Here is an 18690-nt window from a genome sequence, read left to right as displayed (position 1 = left end):
AAGTGCTGAAAAGATGCATTTATTAGATTTCTTTACTGCCTTTCCTTCAGTGGCGCAATGCACATTTTGACAGGAGGCTATTCTTGTCTCCCTTTCTTGGACAACCACCTTCATCTAAAATTGTTGAGAAGGAACTTGTTAGCTGAGCCGTAAGAAATACAAGGTAGTGTTGGTCACTTGACAGAGATGGATCTTGATTGTTGTCAGTATTCGCTTGCCTTTAAACTTAAGGGGAAGGGAAATGATCCTGTCGAAAGTGCTCCCCACGCAATTTTTCAACAGTGAACTAATCTTTTACTTTTCTCAGCTGCTGCCCATCTTTATGCAACTTGGATCAAGAGACCTAATGATGTTCTATATTGATCTGAAACGGACCAATGATGTACTGCTCACTTTTGAAGCCCTGAAGGTAAAATGACAGCAGAGCAAATTGTTTGTTAACCGTTCTGTGTCAATTTTTTTTCCGTGTCAGTTATTGAAGTAAATAATTTTGGACCTGATATCTAGTTAAGTAGTGCCAAAGTTGCATTCAACTTTGAGTTTGTGTGTTTTTGCTTTTAAGTTTGATTGAGGCAACCTTCACCTGCTCTTTTCCCAACGGGGTCAACAATTATCTGTTTTATTAAATATATTTCTTCTGACTGCTTTGGTCTTTTTTATTTATTTAAAGCACGTCTGTACTGCATTTTATTCAAAATTTCAGGTCAGTTCACAACAATATGAATATTCATTAAAATCACTGTGTTTAAGGCTACATTTAGAAAAAAAATTAAAAAACAAAACAAAAAAAACCCCCTAGAATTCAGATTTAGCTTTGATTCTAATCCTGATGCTGCTGTGCTTACTTGAATGCATTTCTTAACTTCTCGGTGCTTCATATCCTCAGCCTTTCACATTCTGTCATCAAAGTGTTTCTTCAAGGCAAAATAAATTTGCAGTGTTAATATTCTCCCTTTGGTCTTGGAAGCGAGCCAGTCCAAAGTCTTTTTGTGGGCCAAGAAAGACTTCAAATTTGAGTGATGCAATCTCAGATAAATTTGCTATCCAGCTGCTTTGAATCAGTCAGCTGTTTCCTTGGTGCATCACCCAGATCTTCATATTATGTTGTTGTGTCCTGCTGCTTGTGTTGTACCACTAAATTTAATGGGACATAAAATGGTTTTCTCCCAAGTTCTGCTACTGCTGCTGTCTTGAGATGAAATTGCAGAACATTGGTGCTATTTTGCACTTTAAACTCTTTGCAAGAGAGAAGACACATTTTCCTTGCTCAGAATTGCCTGGTGTTTTACCTTTGAAATGCATAGACATGCAAAACAAACTGTAGGAAATTGTAGGAAAATATCTGATGACTGCTTTACAGAGTTGATAAAGCTTGCTATAGGCGATTGAGTTAGAAGGTGGTATTGTTATACCAAGGCCACTGTTTTGCTCTCAGGAAGGTGCAGCCCAAGAAGGCAATACCCTCTTTCCTTTTACCACTCTGTGCAGATTTTAGAGAAGAGAATTTCACTGGTATTAGAGAACTCAGAGAGGTCATTAGTGGATTTCTATATTGACTTTGGGTTTCTGTTCGCAGTATTTGGCATCGCTGCTGCTCCACAACAAGTTTGCAACAGAGTTTGTTGCTCATGGAGGAGTGCAGAAGCTACTGGAGATTCCTCGTCCTTCCATGGCAGCTACAGGTGTCTCCATGTGCTTATATTATTTGTCTTACAATCAGGATGCCATGGAAAGGGTAAGATTTCATTCTGCTAACAGAAATTGTAGGTATTTAAAATATAGTGGGGCTGCATTGGGTAGGAGGAAACAATAAATGTTGGGAGCCCTCCCGTTTTGCAAGCAAATTTGCTTTTGCCAGCAAAAAAACAAATGTTGGATACTACTAGCAGGTTCCTCTTTGGGTGGGTTCACACAGCCACACTTTTCACATGCCAACTGGAATTATTTCTTGATCTTTTGATACGTCCATCAAATGTTGGCTTTTCCTCATATGCTGTTTTCAGCATGCTCATGTGGCTGCTGTTTAATGGGATAATGGTTTGTCAGTCATCAGTTGACTGCAAGAATCCACCTCAATTCAGCAAGAGTGCAGAAAGCGAGATCAGATCAACAGGCTCTGATGTCGGCCCTGTTCACTTCAGTGTTGGGAGTCAACTTCATAGGTTTCTTGTTCTGAGGCTAAAGTGGAGGCAAGCCCCACGCTCATTGAGCTCAGTTTTTCCATTTGAGACTCTGTGTACACACTAGTTTAAACTCCAAAGCAACAATAATCATAAGATACATTGGGTGAGATCCAACATTAGTTATACTCAGAGCAAACCTATTGAAATCAATGGGCCAATGGGTCAAATCAGTGGATCCTTTGGATGTCACCCACACAGCGTAACCCATACATATAATATTGCAGTTGTACTGTACCTTGGTTTTTGAATGCCTTGGTACTCGTTCGTTTTGGCTCCTGAACACCAAAAACCCAAAAGTAAGTGTTCCAGTTTTCGGACATTTTTGGAAGCCGAACTTCCAACGTGGCTTCCGCTTGAGTGCAGGAAGCTCCTGCAGCCAAACGGAAGCCGTGCCTTGGTTTTCAAACATTTCGGAAGTAGAACGGACTTCCGGAAGGGATTATGTCCGAGAACCAAGGAATGACTGTACCTAACTTCTTTGAGCTTGGTACACCTAGCACTTTGAAAGGAATTTGAGAGTGATTGCAAAGATCTTTGCTATCCTTCCCAATTGGCATCATAAATGTGTATCATGTGCTTCTGAATTTTGTCACAACCATTTCCCCTACGTTCTTAGCTTTCAAGCATATTTCACACACGTTCTTATTAAAGGCCTGAATTGATTTCTTTGGTTAGCTGCTTTATGTTTTAACTCTGACCTATTAATCATTAATTGCTTATCCCAACCACCATCTTAAGCAAGAATGCAAAAAGTTTTTAAAGTTCTCCCAATGCAAGTTTTTAAAGTGTGATAGCAGCTGAGAATTATAATTAGATAGTCTGTTGCTTACTGTGGGGGGCATTGCTGAGGGTTAAAACAGAAACTATGTGTTGTTTCATGAACGTAAGTGAGGATTGTCCTTGCATCTTCTTGTTCTTAGGTCTGCATGCATCCCCACGTGTTATCAGATGTTGTGAACTACACCTTGTGGTTGATGGAATGCTCTCATGCCTCAGGCTGCTGCCATGCTACCATGTTCTTCTCTATTTGTTTTTCATTCCGTGCGGTCTTGGAGCTCTTCGATAGGCATGATGGCTTACGGCGCCTTGTTAACTTGGTAAGTGTTAGAGCAGTTTCATATTTTCAGATATTTTCTCAGAACATCTTAAAGTGGAGTTGGGGTGCCACTGCCAAGTCTTCTGCCTCAGCTATTGAAAGAAAATGTATATAAGATGATGTACAGATGGTATTTAACTCCAGTTAAGTTAGCTAAAATGTATAGAATGAGTGATAAAAGTTGCTGGAAATGTAAAGAGAAAGATGGTGAATTTTATCATATGTGGTGGACATGCGAAAAAGTTAAAAGATTTTGGGAAAGTTTATATAATGAATTGAAAAAGATGTTTAGATATACCTTTCCAAAAAAACCAGAAGCATTTTTGTTAGGAATAATAGGAGGAGAGATTAGAAAAGAAGATCAAACACTGTTTATGTATGCAACAACCGCGGCTAGGACTTTGTTAGCCCAAAAATGGAAATTACAGGAATTACCTACAATTGTGGAGTGGCAGATAAAAATGATGGACTATGCTGAACTTGCTAGATTGACATGCAAGATTCGTGACCAGGGGGAGACAAGGTTTCAAAAGGACTGGAGTAAATATGTGGACTATATGGAGAAAAACTGTAGATCATTAAAAACTCTCGCAGGATTAAAATAAACCTTACGAATTGACCAATATGTTAAAAAAGGAACTGCAAAAAAAGGAATTAACAAGAAACCCGCATGAAGGGAGGGGGGGAAGTCATAGCTCGGCGGAGCAAGGTAAAAGATGTGAATATAAGATTTTGTATAAAAGATTGGTTTTGTTAATTTGTTGAATTCGGAAAATTGGAATAAAATGTATTTAAAAAAAAAAAAAGTCTTCTGCCTCAGCTGGTCCTGCAAGGCAGAGGTGCGGAACTGGATGCGGACGGTGGGCCAGAAGTCTTACCTCTCTGCGAGTCATCTCTGATAGGTTGGAGGGGCTGTCAATCACCTGACATCAGTATGAGCAGGTGACAACTTTAGAGGGATTCCCTCTCAGTGCCCATCAGATGACTTCATCCCGGTGAACCTCCATTTGCAGCCAATCCCAGCCATGTTTTTACCTGCCCCATACCTGACGTCACATATGATGTCAAGTGTTGGGCAGATGGGTGTGGTTTGAGCAAAATAGTCTCATTTAGGAACCTTGCTGGACTTAAGTAGGCCTGTGGGTTGGCAGTTCCTCACCGCTGGTATATAAGGTATTCTCTTTCTTTCATCATTTATAGAGTATTCTGCTTCTCTGCAATAGATTGAATGGAGGAGATGGCAGGGAGACTGTACAAGGCCAGCTTCATAACCTGTTTAGAAATATGCTTAAGAACCCTTGTTGTAAACCAGAATTCCTCTTTTCTACAAAGCCTTAAAGCAAGGCTATTTGAAAGTGAAATGAAACTTGGCAAAGCTTCTCTTCCTGGCCATGTGGGCAGACGAGAGGGTGGGTGCTGAGTCTTAGGCTTTGGTCACACTTGTGAACTCTCACTCCCTAGCGTTAAACCGTGTTTTGGCATTACGAGTGAGCATGGCTGCAGTGTGACTGTTACCAGCACCAGCATGCTTTGGGACATCTATATTTCCCCTGTATTTCGCCTACTTTCTATCCATGCTTCTCTTCACTGGCTATAACTTATCCTCCTAATCTTGTCATTGGCTGAGCATGCAATACTTTGTATTGTACATTGGTTTAACTTTTTCTGATTATTAATTATTTTTCTATGTTTGGATTTTATTTTGTTAAGACACTTCAATACCTTTTTGGTATAAAGTGACTTAACAAATGTAAATAGTAATTAAAAACAACTTAATATATGTAACATTTCCAAGATCCTCAGGCAGTTAATTAATAGTAGTGGTAAAGGTAAGAGTAATCTTTGCTGCTGTCTTAAGAGAGAACTATGGTTTGTGGTGATAAGATGAACAGATTATTGAGGTAGTTTCTTCTTTAGCAATTAAAGTATAGAGTTTGGTTTACTGCACTACATGTAAAGGACAAAGCCAGTAAAAATTGAATAGTACTCCTTCCCTTGCGCTTCTCCATTTTCCTGATTCAATCTTTCTGGGTATGTTACATAATTTTTTTTTAAAAAAAGTGAATAGCGATTCTTTAATTGCAAATGAACAAACTGGCTCATTTTATGAGAGTTGCTATGTCAGGTTGCCTATATTTATTGAAAGCTCTGGCAGTTAACGCAGCTTCCTGGCACAGGTTTTCTTTGACTGATCTAATTCTTTTATTTGAGTGAAAACAATAAGGCAATAATAAGCCTTTAGGCATGGGGAATAACATACAGTCATGGCAAATATGTTTCTTTTTCCTTGTAGGTTAGCACTCTTGATATCTTAAACCTGCAAACCCAAGGAGCGCTACTAAGCGACGATGAGATTTTTGCCAGCCGCCAGACTGGGAAACACACTTGCATGGCCATGCGCAGGTATTTTGAGGCTCATCTTGCCATCAAAGTGGAACAGGTGAAGCAGTCACTCCAGCGCACTGAAGGTGGCATCCTGGTCCATCCACAGCCTCCATATAAGGTGAGTAGTGTGCTTGGTAGAGGTATAGGAACTTTTTGACCCTGTCACCCTTTAGATATTCTTGCAAAAAAATATAAAAAAAGTCATGTTAGTAAAATCTGATAAACTGACTGCGCTCCAAGTGATTTGTGCTGTCTGTGCTTTGGTAGTTTCGTGGACTGATTTCTGACAGGTTCTTTGTGGAGCTGATTTTAAATGGATGTTGGGAGCACATTATGCTAGTTCTTGCTCAGTCACACCTCCCTTAATTTTTTGGGAGGGCCCCTCCCCATTCCTCTTGTGGAAATCGCTTTCATTGGTGGTTCCTTTGTCCCCCCTCCCCCTTTATGATTTCCTGCCATCTGTTGTTTAGGCAAGCTTTCCAGCAGCACCCATAGTTTTTATTCCTGGATTTTAATCTGCCATACTGTATTTTAGTACCTTTTTAGATCATTGGGCTTTAGTGTTTGTGTTCAGAATTCTTTGTGCATTTAATCATTTAGCAGAATGATGAGTCTCAAATACTTTAAACTGGTAGATACTAAGCCTGAAGCCCTGTCTTCAGGATTGCTTTCTCCTACATGAGCCTTGACATCAGCAGATGAAGCTTTGTTCTGTGTCCCAACTGTGCGAGGTTAGATCCTCAAGGTGTGAGCGGGGCAGTACTTTACTTGCAGTGTCACCACAATTCCGGATCTCCCTTTTCCAAAAGCTGCTATCGGGTTTAAGGAGCATACTTTTTCTTAAGTCACATAAGTAATTGATGATGCTTAAAGACTTCTTGAATGCTACCTTTTCCTTTCAGGCTTGTTCCTACACGCATGAACAGATTGTAGAGATGATGGAGTTCCTAATAGAATATGGGCCGGGACAGCTCTATTGGGATCCAGCAGAGGTCTTCCTCAAGCTGTCTTGTGTGCAGCTCATGCTCCAACTTATTTCAATAGCATGCAACTGGAAGACCTACTATGCTAGGTGAGAGAATTGAACATTGTAACTCACTGCTTGCTTGCATAGTCAGTTGCCCCAGGTAAGTGTCTGCCCACATGCACACTCTTCTAGCCTGGAATGACTGCTGGTGTAATGGACTTGTGTTATTTTGTGTAGCTGATCTTTGCCTTAAAAGGGTTCCACAACCGCTTGCTTTCGTTTTCTAGGAATGACACAGTGCGTTACGCTCTGGATGTTCTGGCCATCCTTACTGTGGTTCCTAAAATCCAGTTGCAGTTAGCAGAGGCGGTAGATACGGTGGATGAGGGAGGAACTTCTATTTCCATCGTGGGTATGTAGAACTTTTCAGTTGGTTTCCATCCTTACTTTATAAATCTCTTCCCTAGTTGCTGAAATTTTCGATAAGCGTTATGCTGCCTCCTATACGAGGCAGGAGGCACTAGAATGCCAATTGAATGCCAGTCATGGATGGAGAGGGGGTGCTGTTGCTCAGGTTCTGCTTTGGGTCTTCTTGTGGACATCTGGTTGACCACTCTTGAGACCATAGTGCTGGAGCAGGTAGGCCATAGGCCTCATCCAGCAGGGCTTTTCATAGGTTCTTATATACTGATGTGTCCTATTTGGATAGACTACTGATTCAGTGTCCTTTTTTGTTAGGTATCAGCATCATCCTGGGGCTTGCTGAAGGAGAATTCTTTATCCACGATGCAGAAATCCAGAAGTCAGCCCTTCAGATTATTATTAACTGTGTGTGCGGCCCAGATAACCGCATCTCCAGCATTGGCAAATTCATCTCTGGCACCCCACGCCGGATGCTCCCCCAGGCACCTAGGAGCGGCGAGCACACCCTGGCCAAGATGTGGAACGTAGTGCAGTCCAACAATGGCATCAAAGTGCTGCTGTCTCTGCTGTCTGTGAAAATGCCCATTACAGATGCGGACCAGATCCGAGCGTTGGCCTGCAAAGCCTTGGTCGGGTTGTCCCGGAGCAGTACGGTCCGGCAGATCATCAGCAAGTTGCCTCTCTTCAGCAGCTGCCAGATCCAGCAGCTGATGAAGGAGCCTGTTCTCCAGGATAAGCGTAGTGAGCATGTGAAGTTTTGCAAGTATGCCGCTGAGCTGATTGAGCGGGTCTCTGGGAAACCCTTGCTGATTGGGACAGATGTCTCCTTGGCTCGACTTCAGAAAGCAGACGTCGTGGCTCAGTCAAGGATTTCATTTCCCGAGAAGGAGCTGCTGCTTTTGATCAGGAACCATCTCATCTCTAAAGGGCTGGGAGAAACTGCTACCATCCTTACCAAGGAAGCAGATCTACCCATGACGGCTGCTTCTCATTCCTCTGCCTTCACCCCTGTTCCTGCTGCCGCCTCTCCTGTGCCTCTTCCTCGTACCCCTCGTATAGCGAATGGCATTTCTGCCCGGTTGACTAACCACCCTTCCGTAGTTCCCGCTGCTTCCTCTGTCCATGCCCAGCCAAGGCAGACTGCCTGCCAGGGCTCACTTGCTCTCCCAGGGCCATCTCAGGCCACCAGCTCTCCAGTGATTGGCAGAATTAGCTTTGTTCGAGAGAGGCCGTCTCCCTGCAACGGCAGGAAAATCAGAGTGCTTCGGCAAAAATCAGACCATGGCGCCTACAGCCAGAGCCCAGCTATCAAAAAGCAGCTGGACAGGCACCTCCCTTCCCCTCCCACACTGGACAGTATAATCACAGAGTACCTTAGGGAACAGCATGCTCGCTGCAAGAACCCTGTGGCCACTTGCCCTCCTTTCTCTCTTTTTACACCCCACCAGTGTCCTGAGCCAAAACAGAGGCGCCAAGCGCCAACTAACTTTACCTCGCGCCTGTCACGCAGGGCGGCCTTTCCAAAGTACGGCGGGGTGGATGGCGGATGCTTTGATAGGCACCTTATATTTGGCAGGTAAGGAAGATGCTTTTTCTCAATTCCTTTGAATCTTTGGATCCAGCTTTCCAAAAGGTAGACTTGAGTACCCATATGAATTTTGGACGAAACCTGTGGCTTTGTATCCCATTCCTTGTTTTTCCATCTACTGACAGTTTTCTCCAGCATCTTCCATTTTCGGAGCATTCATAGATATTTCCATTCCCTTAAGATGACAGCTGAAGTCATGACTTCCAACCTAGCAATTTATCGCATACAGTTTTTAAGCTTCATCTTCGTTTGGTCATTTGCCAACCCTTCTCTCGCTTTTTTAACAGCTCGCTTTCTTACTCAGTTGCACTTTGATTTCCCAGGTTCCGTCCAATTTCTGTGTTCCGGGAAGCAAATGAAGATGAGAGTGGCTTCACGTGTTGTGCATTTTCTGCGCGGGAGCGCTTCCTGATGCTGGGCACTTGCACGGGGCACCTGAAACTCTACAACGTCTTCAGTGGGCAGGAGGAGGCCAGCTATAAGTGCCACAACTCTGCCATCACACACCTTGAGCCTTCTAGGGTGAGGAACAGTAACATAGCAGCGTGGGCCTCTGCATCACAACGACCTTGTGGTTCTAGGCTTCATGAATGATACAGGGGTTAGTCAAGTCTCCCTTCAGAATCAGGATGCAGAGCTAAGCCAGGAAAGAACATAAACATAAATAATTTTGGATTGTTTATAAACAAGACATGCTTCATACCCCTCCCTCTATTCCATTGTTCGTCTCACTTTGCCATCTTGTCCCAGCTCCTGCCAACCTAGCAGTTCGAAAGCACACCAGAGTGAGTAGGTAAATGGGTACTGCTGCAAAGAGAAGGTAAACTGTGTTTCTGTGCACTCTGGCTTCCATCAATGTGTTCCGTTGCACCAATAGTGGTTTAGTCAAGCTGGCCACATGACCTGGAAAGCTGTCTGTGGACAAACGCCAGCTCCCTCAGCCTGAAAGCAGAGATGAGCACCGCACCCCACAGATGAATTTGATTGGACCTAAGCTTCCAGGGGTCCTTTACCTTTTACCTTACTACCATTGGTGTTATGGTGTGAATATATTAGTGTAAGTGGGCATTTTTAGTGATTGCTTTCCGTAATTCCCAGTATATTATTCTTCTTCAAGCAGCTTGTGAGTAATACGGAATTATAGCAAGGGGAGGGGCAAAATGTTACTTGTCAGTTTCAGTCTCATCCAGTATTTTGTGGCAGGGAAAAAGAGATCAGTCATTATGCATGGATACAACAACAACATTTGGGAGGGAGATGAGGCTGATGTGGGTTTAATATGTATTTAAATAGGAAAAATACTTTTCTATTAAATCTGAAATTACAAAAGTTTGAGGGAGAGATTGATTCTAGAAAAGCAGTCCCTGTTTGCAAGGCACTCATTTTCCATCTTCCACCGACAGAGGCCACAAATCAATTTGTTAAGGGACACATTTACCTGCTCAGTCAGTAGAGCATGAGACTCTTAATCTAAGGGCCATGGGTTCGAGCCCCATGTTGGGTGAAAGATTCCTGCATTGCAGGGGGTTGGACTAGATGACCCCATGTGTTCCCTTCCAACTCTACAATTCTCTGATTTTAAGTGACAGTTATCACAGTTGTAAGCCAATGGGGTGCCGTCCAGGTTTTATGGGTGGCAACGTCCATCAATGTTGGCTAGAATGGTCTATGGTCAGGAATGAAGTCACACCTTTTGGAAAGCACCATTTTGGCTTCCCTTGTTCGAGGTTAATCTTGTGAAAAGCTCACTTCCCCATGCTGCTGTGCATTCTAAGACCATAAGAGCCCTGTTGGATCAAGCTGAAGACACATCTAGTCCAGCATCCTGTTCTCACAAGTTACCAACCAGGTGTCTAGAGGAAGCTTGCAGGCAGGACACAAGTGCCACAGCAACTCTCTCCCACTCATGATTCCCAGCAGTTGCTGCTGCTGCTGCTGCTGGTGGTGGTGGTGATAATGATGATGAAGCTTTGCTCAGAACAGGACATTTGGAGTGGCCACGTACCCCAAGCGACTGATCAGATGATCGTTGGGTTTACCTGCATGACAAATGAGGTGATGCTGGCTGTTAGACTGCCAATATTGTTACCTACCAAAAACGTTGTTTGCATTGTGGCACAATTAGCAGCTTCTTACTTCCCAGAACAAAATGGCAGGGAATTTCCCTCAACATCCTGCTTAAATAAGAATACATCCACAGGCATAATAACGATACACTTTTGCTTCTTTGTGTTGTCTCCCCTAAACTGCAGGACGGCTCTTTACTGCTGACATCTGCATCTTGGAGCCAGCCTCTTTCTGCGTTGTGGGGAATGAAGTCTGTCTTTGAAACCAAGTATGTACCCTCTTTATTGTGTTTTCATTACCCCGATAGACCAGACCATTAAAAGAGCAATGTGTTAAGTGACTATAATCCTATGGACTCGTTCAAATGCATATTAGGCAGATGACAGATAGATAAATATTGCCCTAGTAGTGAATGTAGCTGGGTTTTATAGTAGCAGAAGAGCAACTATATTTTATGATTAGCTCAAGAACCAGTATATTCTGTATTATGTGATGCAATAATACATTAAAAGGTGCACAAAATGACTCTTGAGAAACATTGTTGCTTTGATCTCTTACTGCGTATTGAACATTTGATTCTCCTGTGCAGGCATTCCTTCACAGATGACCACTATGTGGAATTCAGCAAGCACTCTCAGGACAGGGTTATCGGCACAAAGGGGGATATTGCCCATGTAAGTATCACTTTTAAAATCTTCGAAGCCAATTTAATATTCCCTGTGTAAGCATGTTGTAGCCATTTGAGTGCCAGAACCATTTCTTATGGGAAGAACTTTGAAACATTGCATAGAGTAGGGATGAGGAACTCGTGGTGCTCCAAACATTATGGGTCCACAGTTCCCATCAAACCTGATAGTTTGCCATGCTGGCCGGGACTGATGAAAGTTGTAGTCTTATCAACATCTAAAGGATCACAGATTCATCATCCTTGGCGGCATAGGATGAGATTAACACTGAACAAGTTTGGTGAACTGAAATAAAAGATGGAATTCAGTAGCCAGCCATAGCTATTACGTAACAGAAGAGAAGTGCTGTGTAAATGAGTTAGAGAGGGCTAACTAAGCTCTGATGTTGCTTGAAAGATCTAGCAATTAGTTCAAATGTGACATGGATGGATCTGGTGATGGAACTTGTTTTATGGAGGTTGGATTAGATGACCTTTGACCTCATTGGCTCGTTAATGTCCAGTGGTGAAACCTGGGCCCCTCCTAGGTGTTATGCCTGCCTTTCCTTTGGGAATCTCTAATGGCTAGCCTAGTTGATTCATCATAAAGGACATTTTCTGGATTGTTTCGTAGGACACATTCACCTGGAAATCCCCCCCCCCTTATATAATTTAATGTTTCCTCATTGGTTTAAAAATAAATTGTTAGAGATTTTAAAGAGAATCTGTACTTTATTTCAGAATGAATGAAAATGAGCCAGTAATTTTACTTTGCTAGTATAACATATCAAATACTCTTTGTTCTGAGGAGTTAGATGCAATCTGAAGGTGGCAGGGTCAAGCAGAGTTAATCTCAGGGACTGTCTTACTTTAGGAAGACAAATGTCATAAAGCATAAATCTATTCAAATTCTTCACAATTTCCCTTGCCCTATTGTTGATTTCCCTATATATTTGCATTTAAACAAAGTACTATTTCTATGTTGCCTTGCTGTGTTCTTTATCTGAGCCTTCAAAAGAAATCTGATCTCACCTTATGATCCGGTCATTTGGGAGGCAACAGGCTAAAAATATTTATTCTTAGCTTCGGCAAAGGGAAATTAGTGTTTAAGGGATCCTGTACATAAAACGTATCTGGGAGAAGGGTAAAAGGAACAAATTCAAATGTTCAGAGTATGGTCTGATTTCCAGTTAAACATCTATATGAAAATATTTTTAAAGAAAACAAGTCTCAAAAATCTTTTTAGCATATATGTCAGAATGGTAACTTTTCATTTTGTGACACTTTTTCCACCATATGGTACATGGAATCCTTTATGATAGTCTCTTTATTTCATTACCCACAATCCCTAATATCAGTTAGAGATTTTTTTTCCTGTAATGGATTGAGACTTTGCACCACAGTTTTCTGAGCAGCAGCCTTTACTTCTTGGTCAGTTTGCACATTCTCTGACAATTAAGAAAGAAATTTCCAACGTAAATGAGCAGTAGTGGATGTGCTCCTCAGGTTACACTGCTCTAGAAACCTCATGCATTGTCAGTTTGGACAGCTTACGCAACTTGTGAAAGGTTGTTCTTGGTTGGCTCATTTAAAATTTGAAGAAATCTCAGGAAACATTCCTGTATTGAAGCAGAATGTACAAATTGGCAATATTACTATTTAGTGTCAGCTGTCCGTGAAGTGCTACACAGAGCGCAGAAGTAAAATTTATGAAAAGCAGCTGAAATAAAAATTAAATTGTTTTCTTAAATTTACAGCACACTGACCCTGTTAAAAGACTAGCATATTTTTATGACATAGGCTTCTGTAGACTAGGATCCATCTTATAAAAGCTTATTCCATAATCAATAGCGATAGGTTTGTATATTTAATTATTAAAAAACAGTGTAGTGGCATTTTACAGTGTTTGTTTATTCTTTTGCTTTTTTAAAAAAGAGGATTGTGTAAATTTAAGGGACCGTTTGTTGTTGAGAGTATCAAGCTATAGTAAAAAAATGATTTAATTCAGGGGTCCCCAGACTACGGCCCGGGGGCCGGATGCGGCCCAATTAGCCTGCCAATCCGGCCCGCGACGACCCCCGCCGCCCGCCGCCTGCTCTTACGGCGCGCAGCGCGGCAGCGCTCTTCCGGGTTGGGAAAAAAGTGCCGAAAATCCTTTCTGTGCATGCGTATGGGCCTCTCCCGACCCGGAAGAAGTCATTTCTGGTGCACTTCCGGGTCGGGGGAGGCCCACGCGCATGCGCACAATGGATTTTCGGTGCTTTTTCCACCCGGGAAGCGCGCCGCCGCGCCAGTAAGCGCCCGTGCGCATGCGCACACTCCCCCGCCCGCCGGCCCGCACAGGCGCGCGCTCCCCCGCCCGCCGGCCCGCTGCGCGATCGGCGCGGTGGGAACCGGCCCAAACGCCGGTAAGTCTGGGGACCCCTGATTTAATTCAAGAGCTAGGAAATAAATGCAGGGGACTCTTTGATACTTGTGAGGTTCCTGCTACTTGTTTTCCTTGATTGGTGACTCTGGGAATCTAGGAAGAATAAACCCTTCTTAGAATTCTTAAAATGTAATCCTAACATTGCAGCAGGTACCAATGCAAATAATTCACCTACTGTTACATAAGCTAGCAAATGAAGCATACCACCTGCCTCTTAACCTTACTGAGTGGCTTCCTTACAAAAGGTAGGCTTTATGCAGCAATGCCCTTTGATTTCTCTCTAACCCAATAGTGTCTGTAATGATTTCTGGGCACTGTCAGAATACAGAATGAATGCACTGAGCACTCCCACAGAAACTGATCATGAACTTGTAAACTCTTTTCAAGGTGAATGAGCAAACTCAGGGCAGGTGGTTGTCTGCAAAAAATGATTTTGACATGATTGCACATACTTCTGTTATGTTTAGACGCAAACAAATTGCAGATCTTGACTATTTTCTTTTCTTCTTTTTAATCCAAAAGATCTATGATATTCAGACTGGCAACAAGCTGTTAACTCTGTTTAATCCAGATCTTGCAAACAACTACAAGAAGAATAGTGCCACCTTTAACCCCACAGACGACCTTGTCTTAAATGATGGCGTCCTTTGGGATGTCCGCTCTGCACAGGCTATTCACAAGTTTGATAAATTCAACATGACCATCAGTGGTGTTTTTCATCCAAATGGGCTGGAAGTCATAGTCAACACAGAAATTGTATCCTTTGTGCCTGAGCTGTGACTCACAAGGAGCTTGGCGTGCTGAGCAAATGATTGCAGAATGTGATGTAATGTTTCTTGTCCTATCAGATGAAATGCAATAATAAGATTCTTCAAGATAGGGCAGTAGCTTGGATTAGTAGGTTTGTTGGCTGCGCATACTGCAATGCCAATTTGGGCCCTCCTGTTCAAAGTGGCTAGGACAAAGCGCTTTGCAAGCAATATTGTAAAGTTGAATTCAGAGAGTCATTGTTGTCTGGTTCTCAAATATTAATGAGGGTGGCAGTTCAGAATTGGGCCAGGGAGGAAGATGGGACAATCAGACCTAGTAGACCAGCCTTCTGTAACCTAGTGCCATCACCCTTGATCTCATAATGCAGACCATTGGCCATGCAGGTTGGCACTGACGGGAGTTGTATTCCAAAACAACGACACTTGCTTGGAGAAGGTTGGGCTAGAGGAAGTCCTAGATGTTAGGAAGTCCTGCTTGATCTTGGTGGCAGCTGCTGAATCAGTGCTGGCAGCTTTGCCACTGGCATTTTCTGTAACATCTGCCAACAATATATTTGGAATTATTCACGTGCTAATTGCTGCTGCAGGTGTTGCAATAGATGGTTGCGTGGATTCTTCCCTAACACATTCCCCAGTGGGACCTGCGAACTTTCCACTTGCTACACACAGTGCCAGCCTTGGATCAGTGCCGTGTAGTCTTCAACCATACTGGAACAGTCATGTACGGAGGTAAGATGCCCATTAGTAAGATGCCTGTTCCTATGTTACTTTGTGGTAGTTAACAAAAACATACATAGCCAAGCATGCAGAATTGCATGTTTTGTCACAAAAAAAAGGCTCCTGGCTCAGCTGTGTGCTGGGTCTCAACAGGGTGTGCCAAGTCTTCCTGCAGAGTTCCAAAGGTTTGCTGAAACTTTGCAGCAGTTTGACTGACTGGTTAGTTTCTTCTGCTACTTGTAGAAATACAGAAGGGATGCTTGCTGGTTCCCGGGAGCCTTGCATAGATGCTCTGTTTGGTTCCTCTTTCTCTCTCCTTATTTTCTAGCGCTTCTTGCTGTTACCCTGATATCTCGTTCCCCTCTTCCAGATTTTCTATTTCCACACTTGTTCCTTCCTCTTCCTGCCAATTGAGCCTTATTCACCTACTCAGTTTTCTTTGCTCTTAAACCCATCCTTCCCAACTCAAAGCCTATGCATACTTATTCAACAGGTAGCTCAAATTCTTCAGAGAAAAACGCTACAGTTTCTATATTCTTTTTCTGAATATGCCAGCCCAGTGGTCTATGGCAGCCTTCTTCAACTTGGTGCTCTCGAAATGTTTTGGATTACACTTTTCTTCAGCCCTAGCCACCACAGTCAGGGGCTATGGGAGTCATAGTCCCAAACATCTGGAGGGCACCAGGTTGGGGAAGGCTGCTCTAGGTAGTTCCATTCTCCATGTTTCAGTGTCACATGTGCTTTGCATGCAGAAGGCACCAGCTTCAGTCTCCCACATCTCCAGGTTGGGCTGGCAATGCCACCTGCCTGTAACCATGGAGAGCTGCTGCCAGTCAGTGTGTACAGTAGTGAGCTAGATGGACCATTGGCCTGGCTCGACTTCCTATGCGCCTAAATCAATTTTAGACTATCAGAAACTACTTACTTAAACACCTTTGCCCCTTGATCAGCAATGTTGCAGGCCGACGATGAAGATGATCTTCTGGAAGAGAGGATGCGGAGTCCCTTTGGATCATCATTCAGGACTTTCAATGCAACAGACTACAAACCAATTGGTAAAGATGGTGCTTGCGCTTACCTGAATTTATATTGAGCAAAACTACATACATTACTTTCACTTTCTTTGCAGAAAGCTTCTAGCTTGCTTCCTGGAGAAATGGCCATAGATGTCATTACACCTCCTTTTCAGAATGCAGTTGTGGTTCAGCTTCACCAAAAAGGATTTCCTTGTGAACAGCTAGGGAAAGAAGGGAAGGACCAGAACCCTCCTCCCCTGTCTATATATGTAAAACAAGGCAATACTTTGAAGTGATGCTCTTCATGGAGAGATTTATCAAAAGGTTGCACTATGCCTGATAAGTTTTTGCCTGTAGCTTTGAGTGAATCACCCTGTTAGTGCAAGAAAAATGTTTTTGCCCTGAAGAAGGTGAGAGACTGTAGCATGTTAGGCACATGGTTTAACTTAGTTATTGTATTTTAATCTTTTGTTGGAAGCCGTCCAGAGTGGCTTAGATGGGTGGGGTATAAATAATAAATTACTGTTGTTGTTGTTGTTAGTCAGAGCATAAGATTATTAATCTCACTGAGTTGTGGATTTGAGCCCCATGTTGGACTAGATAACTCTTCCAACTTTACAATTTGATGGTTTAATACATTAGTCAACTTTCTGAGGTTTTCTTTGCTTCTTTTTTTGACTTTCAGCATCTTTTTGTCTTGGCTAAATGTGGATTAAAACATGTGTTCTTTTCCAGCCACCATTGATGTGAAAAGGAACATATTTGACCTGTGTACAGACACAAAGGACTGTTACTTGGCAGTAATTGAGGTAAACATCTTTTTCTTGGATTACAAGAACCAAACAAGGTAATCAAACAACTGTTCAATTGTAAGCGTAGGTGTGTAACTGGGATGAAGAGATGATGATGCAGGTGGTGTTGCTGAATTTAAGTCAGTCCAGCATGTTGGATGGAAACTAACCTACCATACTTGGTATCTGGTTCCTGTTTCAGAATCAAGGAAGCATGGATGCCATGAACATGGATACTGTCTGCAGGCTCTACGAAGTGGGCAGACAGCGTTTGGCAGAAGATGAGGAGGATGAGGAGGAAGACCAGGTAGCATATACAAAATGTCTCCTTTGTTGAACTTTCTAGAAAAGCTTTGAAAATAGCTTTTAAGGGTGGTATCCAACTAACACCTTGGGAAGGAAACCCAGAACAGATTTGTAGGGTGGGGTGCAAGGAGTTGTGCAAGTGGGGATCCCTGGGCTGATGGAACACGCTGCGTAGCACAACACTGGGTGCAACCCTAAATCTTTATCGTATGTTATTTATCTTACATGGTTTCAGTTTGTTATAACAGACAGCACACTAAAGCAATTTTGAGTTGAATTCTGATGAGTGAAGTAGCTTGTATAGTGGTACCTCCAGTACCTTCGGGTTACGCGTTTTCAGGTTGCGTACCGCGGGAAACCTGGAAGTACCGGTAAGGGTTACTTCCGGGTTTTGCCGCTTGCACATGCGCGCTAAATCGCGTCACACGCGTGCATAGACGCAGTACTGCAGGTTACGAACACTGCGGGTTGCGGTCGGATTACGTCCGCAATCTGAGGTTCCACTGTATTTGTTGAGCTGCTAGCAGGAACAGATTTTTGGTGTCCTTTTTTGCAGTAGTGATATTAGTTGTTTGTCTTTACTTTTTTTGTTAATTGCTTTTACTATGTTAATAGGTGATTGAATGAATCAGTCGCAGCATGCCTAAACTAAGCAACCAAATGGATAGCTCTGTTCAGGATGTGAATGAGAAAAGAGACAGTTATTAATATGCCTTCTCGTGGTGATTTATGGATTTTCCTGGCACTCACGCAGCAGCTACATTTCCAACAATCAAATAGGTAGACTTCCCTTAAAGTGGGCCAATGCATACTGTGGAAATGAATCCAGAGCTGCTTAAGAGATTCTGCTTTTTCCTTGTGCATTAGGACCATTGTTTCACAGATATACTCTATTGTAGTTAACTCTTAAAATGGCTAAAATACTGTTGCTGCTTAGGGTTGCAGAAAGTAATGTGATTTCCTAAGTTTGTGGTACATTTTGTTTGTGCCAAACTGTCTGCCAAATGATCAATAATAATGATTCTGTATGGTTGTTGTTTGGATTGTTTTTGCTTCTTTGTTCCAGGGTAGAAATACCATCAGTGTTTACAATAGAAACAAAGTCAAAGTTGCAGTCATGGTAGAGGAAAGTTGAAACCTTTTTCTTTTTGCTTAACTCAGAATAAAATTACTTTGCTTGGTTTCAAGGTGTGTAATTTAGATTAGGATGCACGAAAACTTTCCCATTGGGCAGTTATTTGCTCTTTTATTGTAAGGAGGGGTGGAATCAAATATTTTGTCTGTTCTTG

General features: G+C 42.6%; 1 protein-coding gene across 3 annotated transcripts in view; it reads left to right on the top strand.

Annotated features, from left to right (window-relative positions):
- Positions 1-18690, top strand: part of DCAF1 (DDB1 and CUL4 associated factor 1) — a 56674-nt gene that overhangs the window by 19802 nt on the left and 18182 nt on the right. For 2 of the 3 annotated variants that reach the window (XM_060271526.2, XM_088662182.1), the window contains 15 exons: positions 308-409; positions 1577-1735; positions 3104-3280; positions 5573-5782; positions 6567-6736; positions 6919-7043; positions 7370-8630; positions 8966-9164; positions 10895-10977; positions 11299-11383; positions 14324-14557; positions 15207-15300; positions 16239-16343; positions 17040-17113; positions 17298-17402. In XM_060271526.2, coding sequence (XP_060127509.1) covers positions 308-409; positions 1577-1735; positions 3104-3280; positions 5573-5782; positions 6567-6736; positions 6919-7043; positions 7370-8630; positions 8966-9164; positions 10895-10977; positions 11299-11383; positions 14324-14557; positions 15207-15300; positions 16239-16343; positions 17040-17113; positions 17298-17402 — 3183 coding nt within the window. Of the gene's footprint in view, positions 1-307; positions 410-1576; positions 1736-3103; positions 3281-5572; positions 5783-6566; positions 6737-6918; positions 7044-7369; positions 8631-8965; positions 9165-10894; positions 10978-11298; positions 11384-14323; positions 14558-15206; positions 15301-16238; positions 16715-17039; positions 17114-17297; positions 17403-18690 lie in introns of all 3 variants that reach the window. The other variant, XR_015948218.1, reaches the window with a different exon arrangement.

This window comes from Zootoca vivipara, chromosome 2 (assembly GCF_965207765.1).
Source record: "Zootoca vivipara chromosome 2, rZooViv2.hap1.1, whole genome shotgun sequence".
In the NCBI taxonomy this organism is placed as follows: domain Eukaryota; kingdom Metazoa; phylum Chordata; class Lepidosauria; order Squamata; family Lacertidae; genus Zootoca; species Zootoca vivipara.
Note: the sequence above shows the minus strand (reverse complement) of the source record. Positions and strands in the feature narration are given on the sequence as shown.